Here is a 13,056-nt window from a genome sequence, read left to right as displayed (position 1 = left end):
AATAAAGGTGTGGAAAAGATAGATGATGCAAGCAGTAGCCATCAGAGAGAATTCAATATAAAATCAAGAAGATTTTAACAATTCTATCAACAATACATTTATACAAGTGAAATTTATATAACACAACCCAATCAGTATATAATAAACAATCTCTTCAAGTGCACTCAGAACATTAGCCAAGAAAAGATTACATGTTGGGCCATAGAAAAGGTGTCAGTATGTTTTAAAACACTGATATCATATAATTTATGTACTCTGATTGCAATGAAATTAACATCCAGAGCGGAAAAAAAAATTGGAGAAATCTCAAATATTTGGAAACTAAACAAAACACTTCTAAATGACCCATAGGCCTAACAAGAAATCACAAGGAAAATTAGAACAGGTTTTGAGCTAAAATAAAAAAGAAACAGGGCTGGGGTTGTGGCTCAGCAGCAGAGCGCTGGCACGGGGGAGGCCCTGGGTTCCATCCCCAGCACCACATAAAAATAAATAAATAAAGATATTGTGTCCAACTACAACTAAAAAATAAATAAAAATTAAAAAATAAAAGAGAAAAACATATCAAAATTTAGGGAATATAGCTAAAATAGTGCTTCCAAGAACATCTATAGTTTCAAAATGCCTGTTATAAAAGAAGGCTGAAACTAATAATCCAAGTTTATACCTTAAAGAAACTAAAGATCAAAATAAACCCCAAAGCAAGGAGAATGAAGGAAATAAGAAGCATTATAGTGATAATGAGTTAAAAGAAAAATAGAAAAACAAAGGGGAAAAAAGTCTTTTAACCAGAAGATGGTTGGTTTAAAAAAAAAAAAATCAGTAAAACTAATAAACTTCTAGCCAAACTGACAATGAAAAAGGAAAACCCTGACATCAATCAAGAGTCCACAGATATTAAAAAGATTATAAGAAATATTTTAAGACTCTTTATGCTAGAATTTGATAACTTAAATGAAACTGCCATACTACCATAGCTCACTAAAGAAGGAGAGATCCTAAATAATTATCTATAAAATAAATGGAATTTGAGGTAAAAAATCTTCCCCCCTGCAAAGTCTTCAGGCCCAAGGACTTCAGTGGTGAGTTCTACCAAATGTAAAGAATCTTGACCACAAAATTGGAGATAGAGAATACTTCCCAATTCATTGTATCTGGCAATTAATTACTCTGACACCAAAAGCAAAAACAGAGCTGAGGATACAGCTCAGTGATAGAGCCCTTACCTAGCATCTGCAAAACCCCAGGTTCAATCCTCAGATTGGAGGGGAGGGGAGAGAAATTATAAGGCCATATCTTTCATGAACAGAGATAGGAAAAAAAATAGTGGGGACCTGCAGCATTGGGAGGAGGGAGGATGTTCCCCATGTTTACCAATAAACTGAATCAAATAATATACAAGAGCTAATGCATTATGACAAAATATTCCAGGATTACGAAGTTGTTTTAGCATTCCAAAACCAATGGATCAACATAATTCACTATATTAAACTAAGGAGAAAAACTCTATGACTATCCCAACAGATGCCAACAAATATTTGACAAAATACAATATCCATTCCTAATGGAAACTCTCAAAAACTCAAAAGTAAAAGGCAAGAAGAATGATTTTCTCCTAAAACCAGCAGAAAAACAAGGATGTGAGTATATAAACCAATAATCTCAGAAAGTAGGATTATTAAGGATAAAGCAATTTGAACTTCTCCTTATAAATATAAGTGCATGTATATAAGTTTTAAGTTGCTGGGATCAAATTCAATGTCGTCAATTTCCCTTTTAATTGTGAGCTTTTAAAAAAAAAATGGGTTTTTTTAAACATTAACTAAGCTAGGTACCATATCTACATCCTCACCCTTGTATGGCACTGATCTTAGCCCTACCTTCAGTTCTTCAGTTTGTATATTCTATTTCCAAATTTTAATCAAAGAGCTTTATCTAATCTATTTTTAGTATATTATTAACCCTACATAAAATTAATCTAAAACATTTATTTATTGAAGATTAAGTTTTATGGAAAAAATATATTTTGTCCTATTTTGAAAATACTCAGAAGACAGTGCCACATCCATGTGCATCACAGTATAATATACTTTTTTAAAAAATCATATATGTGGGCTGTAGATGTGGCTCAAGCGGTAGCGTTCTCGCCTGGCATGCGTGGGGCGCTGGGTTCGATCCTCAGCACAACATAAAAATAAAGATGTTGTGTCTACCGAAAACTGAAAATACATATTTTAAAAAATTCTCTTTTAAAAAAAATCATATATGTTCTTAAGGTATGCCATTGCATACATTTTAAGACATCAACTTTTCCTTACTCTTTATTGTTATTAATCTCATTCTTTAAAATGCACCTTCAGGGTCTGGGGTTGTGGCTCAGTGGTAGCGCACTTGCCTAAGCATGTGTGATGCACTGGGTTCAATTCTCAGCATCATATACAAATAAATAAAGGCCCATCAACAACTAAAAAATATTTTTAAAAAATAAATAAATAAAATGCACCTTCAATAGTCAACACTTGAAGAACTGGGAGATAATGTTCAAAGTGGTTCATTTCTTGGGATTTTTCTAGGTCTTTAAATGCATCTAGATACACTATCAGCAGGGAAGATCAAGATGGCATCTAAGATCCTCTGGCTAACTCTCCCCACAAACACACCCAGATGAATAGCCAGCAAAGGAGCTAAGGGTGAGAGACCATAGTGCCTGCCTTTTTTTTTTTTGGTACTGGGGATTGAACTCAGGGGCACTTGACCACTGAGGCACATCCCCAGCCATGTTTTGTATGTTTTTATTTAGAGACAGGGTCTCACTGAATTGCTCAGCACCTTACCTTTTGCTGAGGCTGGCTTTGATCCTCCTGCCTCAGCCTCCCCATAGTGCTTGATTTTTTTTAAGTTGGACACAACATCTTTATTCTATTTATTTATTTATTTTTATATGGTGCTGAGGATCAAACTCAGAGGCTTGCACATGCTAGGCAAGCGCTCTACCACAACCCCAGCCCTAGTGCTTGATTTTTATAGAACAAAATAAAAGATCACTGAAGAAGGCAGCAAGAAAAGTTGCCTGATTCACCTTCATGCAGCCCAGTGTGTAGAGAGGTGCTTCCCACTTAGAAGAGGAGTGGAACCCAGTGCTGCTAGGAAATCCCCACAACCCCTAATGCAAGGCCAATCCCCATCAACTGAGCTTCTGAAACAGTACTCTCTCCCATCCTAAGGCAGCAGAATAGGCAGCGGGGGAGGAAAGCATGACAGCTAGCATGTGGCTTTGATTCAGGGCCAAGTACCAGGCCTGATGTCAAGAGAACACGCACCCATTAGACACTGAAGGCCCTGTAATGCAGTCCATAACTTATAGAAAGAGCCTCTAGACTATCTCCCACACCAGATGGAGACCTGGATGCCTATGGGCAGATCTGAATTTTGGTTGCAACAGTTCCAGCTTTGGAGTGGGCTTGGGGAACATCCTCCCTCCTCCCAATGCTGCAGGTCCCCATTATTGTCAAACTCAGGTGTTACCCAGTTTAGCACCAGCTTTAATGGCCAAGGGACAGTCTCCACACCTATCCACCAACCTCAGGAAGCATGGCTTTTGCTAAGTCAGTGCTTGCATTAGGGGCTATAGAACTGCCCCAGCACTTTGGAGAGACTTGTGCTTTAGCTTGTAGCATGGGTCTCAGCATACCAGACTCTGCTGGTGCTTGTGGCTTTGAGACTCAGGCATAAACCAGCTTAGTATCAGCTAAGACAGCCAAAGATGTGCCTTCACCAACACTACCCTAACCCTTAGCAGTAGAGCATGTTACAGGATCCAATACACTGAGGGTAGAATAGGATAGTATATACCAGACTTTGCCCCTGGAGCTTACTGCTAGGCTATAAAATCAAACATTGGGCAGATCCTAAGAGACTCCATCTCTAGTACAGCCTATGGAAGGAGCCTCTTAAACAGTCTGACTGCCAGAAGAACACACATGGCCCCAGTCAACCGAATTTCTATACTGGATAGTAACGCCTATGGCTAGAGGCAACAGTGTTCTTGGACCACAAGTCCACCTCAGCAATAAGCAGTCAATAGAAGTGCTGTCTTGGTCCTAACAAAGTGTTTTGCTGGTCTTGGTGGGCTGGGAGATCAGGGTTTGAAGCAGATTGGCAGTTTGGGTGGCCACTGGTGCCACAAAGAAGCCTTGGTCTGGCTCATCCACAGTAGTTGCCCATAGCCAGTCAGAATCCCACAATATCTGACCACAGGTCAATGACTAGAAATAAGTCAGTTGGGCCTATGAAGGCCCCAGGAAGGAACTGTGGGAATAGATCAAGGCACTTTCCTGTTTCTTTCTGAACAATACACCAACAGAGTATTCAGAACAAACCTGGGCTTGGATTGCTTTGCACAACCAAAACAGTGACAAGCCACCAACAGCAGACTTTTGGCAAATGCGGACCTGGGTACTGTCTATTACTAACTCAGTAGAAGGGACAACAGGCTCAGAGAAAATAAGCAGCATACTAAGAATATCCAGAAAAAAGGTCTGGGAAATGTAGCTTAGTGGTAAAGCACTAACTAGCCTAGCATGCACAAAATCTGGGTTCAATCCCAGAGCTACAAAAAAGACCAAAATAAATTTGGAAAGACGGGCACAAATGAAGTCAGACTAAGGAGACTGGAAAATATGCCCAAATGACATAAAAAGCATCAAGATTATTCAGGAAACTATGATCTCCCTGCTACTCAAGATAAAGTGCCAGAAACTGACTAGACAGATTAAAAAGTATCAAGATTATTCAGGAAACTATGACCTCCCTGCTACTCAAGGTGCCAGAAACTGACCAGACAGTAATCAGTATAGGAACACTCTCAGAATTCTTTTTAATTTTATTTTTGTAGTTGTAGTCGGACACAATATTTTTATTTATTTATGTTTTATGTGGTGCTGGGGAACGAACCCAGGACCTCACCAGTGCTAGGCAAGCGCTCTACCACTGAGCCACAACCCCAGCCCAACACTCAGAGAATTTATAACAACTGTTATAAATAACCTCAATAAGCTTGAAGAAAACAATTCGATACTCAGAAAAAAACTTAAAATTTTTAAAAATCAGAATTTTGAGCTAAAAAATACATTAAGTGTAATTTAAAACATGATTGAGGGTATTAACAGTAGGATAAATAAAACAGAAGAAAGAATTGGTGGAGTCAAAAAAAGACTATTTGAAAACACACAGGAGAAAAAACAAAGAATGAAGAGGAATGAGCAAAGTTTATGGGAACTATGGAATAGTAAAAAAAAAGAACAAAAAGTAGGGTAATAGTAGTTGAGAATGCCAAGAGGGAAGAAAGCTTATTCACAGAAGTTTTGAGTTGTTTTGTTTGTTTGTTTGTCCAGCAAAGTCAAAGGCCACCAGTCAAATTTAACTCAACCAAGTCTACCCCAATACATCTTATTATCAAGCTCTTACACTGAAGGATAAAGATTCTCAAAGATACAAGAGAAAAGAAATGACATATAGGGATGCCCCAATTAAACTGAAAACCAACTTCTCAGCAGAACCATTACAAGCTAGAAAAGAGTACCATAAGGATTTCACAGTACTCAAGGAAAAAAACAGACAATTGAAAATACTGTACCCAGCAAAGTTAACCCTAAAAATGAAGGAAGGATAAACACTTTCCCAAACAAAAGCTGAGAAAATAATATGTCCACCATACCCTGTTCTATGAGAAACACTAAAGGAAGTTGTACAAACTGAAAGAGACATTAATAAGAAGAAAACATAGGAAGGCATAGGAAAACTTACTGGTAAGAGTAATTATATGAATTCAGAATGTTCTAATATTGTAAACATGGTGCAAAAACCACTTAGATTTAGTATAAAGACTTAAAGAATTTAAAATAGCAACATTAAATGTTAAGCAGTTAGGCAAAATAAAAATAGGTAAAATGGGATACCAAAAATTCAAAATGTGGGAAAGAACAGAATGCAAGTGGAGAGATTTCTTATATGTTCTTATTCTTTTATTTCTGTTCTTACCCTTATGATTATATTAAAAGTTCATTAAAAGATGGTTTTGGTAAGCCTGATGGTAATGAAAAAGCCAAAATCTATAATATACAAACCAAGAATAATGAAGGAAATAAAACATGGGCTGGAGCTGGAGCTCAGTGCTAAGAGTGCTTATTTGGCATGTGTGAGGCACTGGGTTCCATCCTTAGCACCACATAAAAATTAAAAAACTACAAATTATTGTAGATGGACAACTACCAAAAAATTTAAAAATAAAGGCTGGTGATATAGCTCAGTTGGTGCTTCCCTCATATGCACAAGGCCCTGGGTTCGATCTCCAGCACCACCAAATAAATAATTTAAAAATTAAAACAAAACACACTACCTACTAGGGTAATTAACTTAACCACCAAGAAAGACTGTAATGGAGAAGGAATGAAAGTTCATTCAGTTCTCCAATTAAAAAATAGTGACTGAATGGAATAAAAAAAAACAAGACTCAACTATATGTTTCTTGCAAGAAACTCACTTCTCCCCTCAAATGAAGTAAAAGAACAGAGTTTAGCAAAAGATTCCATGCAAATGGAAGCTAAAAGGAAGGGCCAGCCATACAAACATCAGATAAAATCGATTTTACATCAAAGTAGTAAAACAAGACAAGGAAGATCATTATCTAATGATAAAAGGGTCAATTCAGCAATAGGAATTAGAAATTCTAAATACACATGCATCCAGTATTAGAAAACCCAAAGTAGAGACACAACATACCAACACCTGTGAAATACAACAAAGGTAGTACTAGGAGGAAAACTTTATAGCAACCAATGCCCACATCAAAAAAGTACAAATTAAAAAAAAAAAATTCTACAATGCATCTCAAGGAAAACAAGAACAAGCTAAACTTGAAATTAGAAGAAAAAAAATAATAAAGATCACATTTTGAATTTTTGAAATAATAAATAATAAAGATGGGATTGTGGCTCAGTGGTAGAGTGCTCACCTAGCACATGCAAGGCCCTGGGTCTAATCCTCAGCACCACATAAAAATAAATAAATAAATAAAATAAAGGTATTGTTTGTATCCAACTACATCTACATCTTTAATGTTTATCTATCAGTTGAAAACTTTATAAATAATATTCTTAACATTCCCCTATCACATGAAATCCCTTCCTAGAACTTCTATCTGTCCCAACTCCAAGAATACATCAATCTATTTTTTTTTTTAGTTTTCAGTGGACACAACATCTTTGTTTGTATGTGGTGCTGAGGATCGAACCCGGGCCACACGCATGACAGGCGAGCGCACTACCACTTGAGCCACATCCCCAGCCCATCAATCTATTTTTAACTGCTATTAAATATTTAAATACTTAATACCTAAATGTTTAAGGCTTAAATGCTATTTCCCTGAGTTGCTTTAAGCATATCTCATCAAATAACTGAAATCATTAAACCCTTCCTCCATTTCTGGAAAACACTCATGTCTTATCTAAGGATGTGCCCTAGGGCCAGAACCCCCCCCCCTTCCAAACCTAACTTCCTTTTGGATGATTTATAGTAAGTTATATTGTTTTAACTTTTTAAATCTTTTGAATTAAAAGATTGCAAAGTATTCATGTATCATTCCTTGGCTTTTGTCACACTCTGGCATTAATATATAGCTTAAAGCACCCTGATGACCGACCACCCAGGTGTGTATTCTGGCTCAGCCATTTTTTAGTTCTGTGGCTTAAGGATAAGTTACTTTACTTCTCTTTCCCTCAGTTTTCTTATCTGCAGAATGGAGACAAAAGAAAGTACATACCTCATAAAGTTGGATTTCATAACTAAATGACAAAGGTAAAGTTCTTAGAATAATGAACTGACACATATGTAATCAATTAATTAAAATGTAATCAATAAATTAAAATTACCTGATACCTCAACATTTAGTAGTTGTTCTGAACTTCTCAACTCTAATTCAAAGTTCTGCATTACTCATTTTTAAATTAACCTAATTAGATTTTAGTATTATTTGAAGACTTTTTTTTCTCCTTGTTATTTCAGTATACATAGTTAAAAAAAAGGCAATTGGAACCACAATATTAGCCATTATTCTCCTTAACTAAACTATTGTAATCTATGAGGGAAAGCTCAGGTTAATGCCTACCAGAAGAACAGATAAAAGGTATATGTAGCTCTTCTCAAATCCCAAAACCCTTGGCTGTATATCTTCTGACCCAATACTTCCTACTAAACTCTCGATAGAACTATTTGTTATGCCTCATATTGTTAGCAATCCTTTTCAAAAACTGCTATATTGGGCTGGGGATATGGCTCAAGCGGTAACACGTTCGCCTGCCATGCGCCGGGGGGCGCTAGGTTCCATCCTCAGCACCACATAAAAATAAAATAAAGATGTTGTGTTCACCGAAAACTGAAAAATATTTAAAGAAAAAAATTCTCTCTTAAAAAAAAAAAAAAAACTGCTATATTTCCCCAATTTAAAATGTATTTAATGGAAAAAAAAAAAAAAACGGAAAAAATGCATAGGGCTTCAAATGTTTCAAAACTGATTCCCAATCAACCAATATTAGGAGTACATCAGGAAAAAAAAAGTTTATTTGGCAAAACTCATAATTATTTGCTAAATATTATTATTTCAGGAGGAAATAAGGACCAATAAATATCTATTCCAAAAGCCTTACATACATTATTTCATTTTACTCTAATAAGCCTGGGAAATAGGCCTTCTTATCCTAGTTTATAAATACATGAAGATTTACTGAATTTAAAATAACTTGTACAAGGTCACAAATTTGAGCAAAGGCAAAGGCTGGTCTAACAGTAAAAACAACAGGCTATTTTCCTGAAGTTAAAGCAGAGAAGATACTTTCCAAGGGATTTATTAACTTATTTATAAACATAATCCTTACCTAGGGTGGCAGAAAAAGTTTTAAAAACACTTAAAACAGTAAATTACTTCATTATAAAATAGTAAATTCCTCCCCATCTATATGGATCTTAATTTCATATTAGGTATGCACATAAACCATATATAAGGGTTTTATAAGATTTATGAAAGAAGCAAAAAAATAGCTTACCTTTGGTGCATGCACATAGCCTGTCTGTGCCCGAGCAGTAAATGACAGAAACAAATGTATCCTGTTCTTCAGTGCCCTCCTTTTTGGGCGGTTCTACTTTGGCCAAAATTTCAAAATTTGAAAGATCTAATATTTTTACATAACCTCCCTGAGTGGTTATTACCAGGTGTCCAAGAGTAGAAATGTCAGATTTTTTTTCTCTCTCAATGCCATTCTTTGAGGTTAACTGCATTTCTTCAACAGGTTCCTCACAATCATCCTCTCGATTATCCAATATATCTGGTGGAAGCAAAATGAGTGAGGTAATCGTGTCCTGGGGATCTTTGATATGTTGGATTTTTATTGGCTCCTCTTCTAAAGTCACTATCCGAGTGGCATAATTCATTTTATAAAGTAATAAATATCCACCACTAACATTCCTCTGCTCAGGCTGAATTATCAAAGGAGACTGTACATCTGCTGGTGGTTCATGATGGATTACACTAATATTTGCACCATTCACTACAGCAAGATTTGATTCCAGCTCACCTTTCCGTCTATTACATAGTGCAGAGTTTAATTTATTTAAATTATTCAAGGCCTCTACTTGATTTATTGCACTCAAGGATTCAACAGGGCACGTCCGCAGTCCTACCAGTAAGTGAATTCCATCAGCACAAGGAGTTATTGAATCTATACAAAGATTCTCCTCCTCTGCAAACTTCGGCAGCCTCAAGCACTGAACCAAAGTCCCAGGCTTGGGAAACACAGAGTTCCACTTCTCAGAATCTGGAGAGGTAAGGTTGGCTGCAGCATCCGCAAATTGCTGAATATAAGTCACAGGAGGATCCTGCAACAACAATTGCTCCTGACTATCCAGCTCCATTTCAATAATCTGTGGAACCGTAAAACCATCATCATGCAAACTTTTACTCATAATATTGTTCATCTGTGAAAAGATTTTTCCTGCTTTCTCATCAGATTCTTTGATGCTATAAAGAAGTAAAACAGGTAAAGTCCTCCTTACAAGAGGAGAATTTAATTCTGAATTAGTGCAGGATTCATTGTCAGTTGACCCCTGTTCTGAAATACTTTCACCCTGAGTTCTGCTTAAACCATCCAGTGACCTGTGCGAATTACTACTAATGGGTGAGGTAGCAGGAGATTTATAGGTTAATAAACCTCCAGCTAATAAACATGGAAAGGGAATGTTGTGTTGTTCCTGGTGCTTTTCCTTTGTCTTCTCACTCTTAGAGTTTGTTAAGCAAGGATTTGCCCCAAGTTCTTCAAGATCCTTAACAGTATCTTCAAGCACATTTGCAACAATCTCCCACTGAAGTTTTTCTGGCTGTTGGAGAATGCTGAGTGCTGTTATATCAAGGCTTACTTCCATGGCTTCCTTCTGTGATGTGTGCCCTTTGAAAAGAAACAATATTTATTAGATATGACCTTGTTAATTTAAATCAAAATCTGTGGTTTAACATGTTCACATTTATTTTTTACTCATCCAGTCAGTGCATTATAGTAAGTCAAAGAATTTTAAGTATTTTAAAAGACATTTAATCAAATCTGAGATGAACCTATTCAGAAAATTACAAAGGTATTCAAAATTATTTTCAATTTCAGAACTTACTCTACTGAGGTTCTAAAAACCTGCTTTAAAAAAAAAATAGAAAATTAGGGATAGGGTTGTGGCTCAGTGATAGAGCGCTTGCCTCGCATGTGTGAGGCACTGGGTTCAATCCTCAGCAGCACACAAAGTAAATAAAGGTACTGCATTTATCTACAACTAAAAAATATATATATTAAAAAAATAGGAAATTAAAGAGCTAAAGAATGAGTATATTAATTATTCATCACTTTAAATGAATATTAAAACAAGATCTCTGTACTTTAATTCTAAACCAAAAAGACATCCAATACTACTGATGTATCTCTCATTTACATACTTTGAAAAATATCTAAGAAAAATTATTATAATCTTGATTAAATTTTCTTTATTCCTTAGGAATCAAAGCACCATTTCTTCTTTCTTATCCTACCATGCTGATTATCAGTGGATTATAGTTGTGTGAAATTTACTTCTAATCTGAGCTTAGAAACAAATAATAACTAGAAAGAAAAAGTTCTGCAAAATCTATCATTTTAAAGTGAAACACAGGGGCTGGGATTGTGGCTCAGTGGTAGAACGCTCCCATAGCATGTGCAAGGCACCGAGTTCAATCCTCAGCACCACATAATAAATCAAATAAAGGTATTGTGTTCAACTACAACATATATATGAATGAATGAAACACACATATCTTCTGTACTATCTGCTAATTATAGTTCATTTAAAGGAAGCTCAATCACAATAACCAAAAAAGGCCTAGCTGCCCTTCAATAGATAAATGGATAAAGAAAATATGGTGTGTGTGATATATACATGTATTGCTCGGCCATAAAGAACAACCTTTAAGACATTTGCTGGGGCTGGGATGTGGCTCAAGCGGTAGCGCGCTCGCCTGGCATGCGTGCGGCCCGGGTTCGATCCCTCAGCACCACATACAAACAAAGATGTTGTGTCCGCCGAAAACTAAAAAATAAATATTAAAATTCTTTAAAAAAAAAAAAAAAGACATTTGCTGGTAAAGGGATGGAACTAGATACTACCATGCTAAGTGAAATAAGCCAGTCCCAAAAAGTCAAGGGTCAAATGTCTTCTCTATTATGCAGAAACTAATCCAAAGCATAGGTGGGGAAGTTTGAAAAAAATAAATAAATAAGAGAAAAAAGATTAGTAGAGTAGATAAAGGAAAAGGAAGGAGGGATGGATAGGGAAAGACGGTGGAATGAATCTACCTAACTTCCCGTATATGTATATAAATATACCACAGTGAATCTCATCATCATGTACATCCACAAGACATTAATTTAAAAAAAAAATACTATACATAAATAGCAGAAAGATCAGTAGAGAAGGGGGAAGGGAACAGGTGGAGGGAAAGGGGAAGTACTAGGGATTGAAATAGAACAAAATTCCATGCCTTTATGTCAAAATGAATTCCACTGTCATACATAACTAAAAAGAACCAATAAAAATAAAGGGAGAGCTGGGTTTGTAGCTCAGTGGTAGAGCGCGTGCCTATCATGGGTGAGGCACTGGGTATGATCCTCAGCATCACATAAAAAATAAAGGTTAAACTTTATTACTAAAAAATGAATTCATTAATTAAAGGGAGTACAACTACACTACATTATACCTTTTTGAACTTTCTTACCACTCCAAATAATCCCCATACAAGTCTTATGCAGGCAACTTTCGAAAGTAATCAAACTTCAATTTAAACTTTTCTTTGACCTCCTGTCAAACATTCTCACTCTTTGTCAAAAGGCATGTATTCTTAATGCTGGTATGTGTTCCAAAACCAAAATTTTTTTGAGATGATCTAGATACCTCCTTTTTTCTGGGAGAGGGGGTAACCAGGGATTGAACTCAGGGGCACTTAACCACTGAGCCACATCCCCATCCCTATTTTGTATTTTAGAGACAGGATCTCACTGAGTTGCTTAGCGCCTCGCCTGTTGCTAAGGCTGGCTTTGAACTCTCAATCCTCCTGCCTCAGCATCCCAAGCCACTGGGATTAAAGACGTGCACCACAGCAACTGGCTTAATTACTTTTAAAAGTCTTAATCTTCAACTGAAAAATGTCTTATGAAGTCTCTTAGATTGCACTCACATTTTTTAAACAATTCTTCAGACAACAGAATTCAACTGAACGGAAATTAGTACATAGAGTTTATAAATTTTCTAGATATTTTGGAAAAGGAACACATCTTTCATAATAACTGACACATGTACAGCTACTCCACAAGCCTCCAGAAAGTTACAAACAAGTCTTTTAAGATAACTAAATTAGTTTAGAAGAAAATGAAAAAATGAGCTACTTAAAAATTCTCAACTGAGGCAATTACAATTTTTGAACAGAAAGGGTTTTTT

At 36.1% G+C, this 13,056-nt stretch overlaps 1 protein-coding gene across 11 annotated transcripts in view; it reads right to left on the bottom strand.

Moving 5' to 3' along the window:
- The window catches only part of Birc6 (baculoviral IAP repeat containing 6), a 217,333-nt gene that overhangs the window by 154,876 nt on the left and 49,401 nt on the right, over positions 1-13,056 (bottom strand). For all 11 annotated transcript variants that reach the window (XR_011704325.1, XM_034636800.2, XM_071601470.1 and 8 more), the window contains exon 10: positions 9,099-10,493. Coding sequence is in view for 10 of the 11 variants with exons in the window: in XM_034636800.2 (XP_034492691.2) it covers positions 9,099-10,493 (1,395 nt within the window). In the remaining variant the exon portion in view is untranslated. The remainder of the gene's footprint in view (positions 1-9,098; positions 10,494-13,056) is intronic.

The sequence above is a fragment of the Marmota flaviventris genome, chromosome 14, assembly GCF_047511675.1.
Source record: "Marmota flaviventris isolate mMarFla1 chromosome 14, mMarFla1.hap1, whole genome shotgun sequence".
In the NCBI taxonomy this organism is placed as follows: Eukaryota; Metazoa; Chordata; class Mammalia; order Rodentia; family Sciuridae; genus Marmota; species Marmota flaviventris.
The sequence above is the reverse complement of the archived record's forward strand: the minus strand, read 5'-3'. Positions and strand labels throughout refer to the sequence as shown.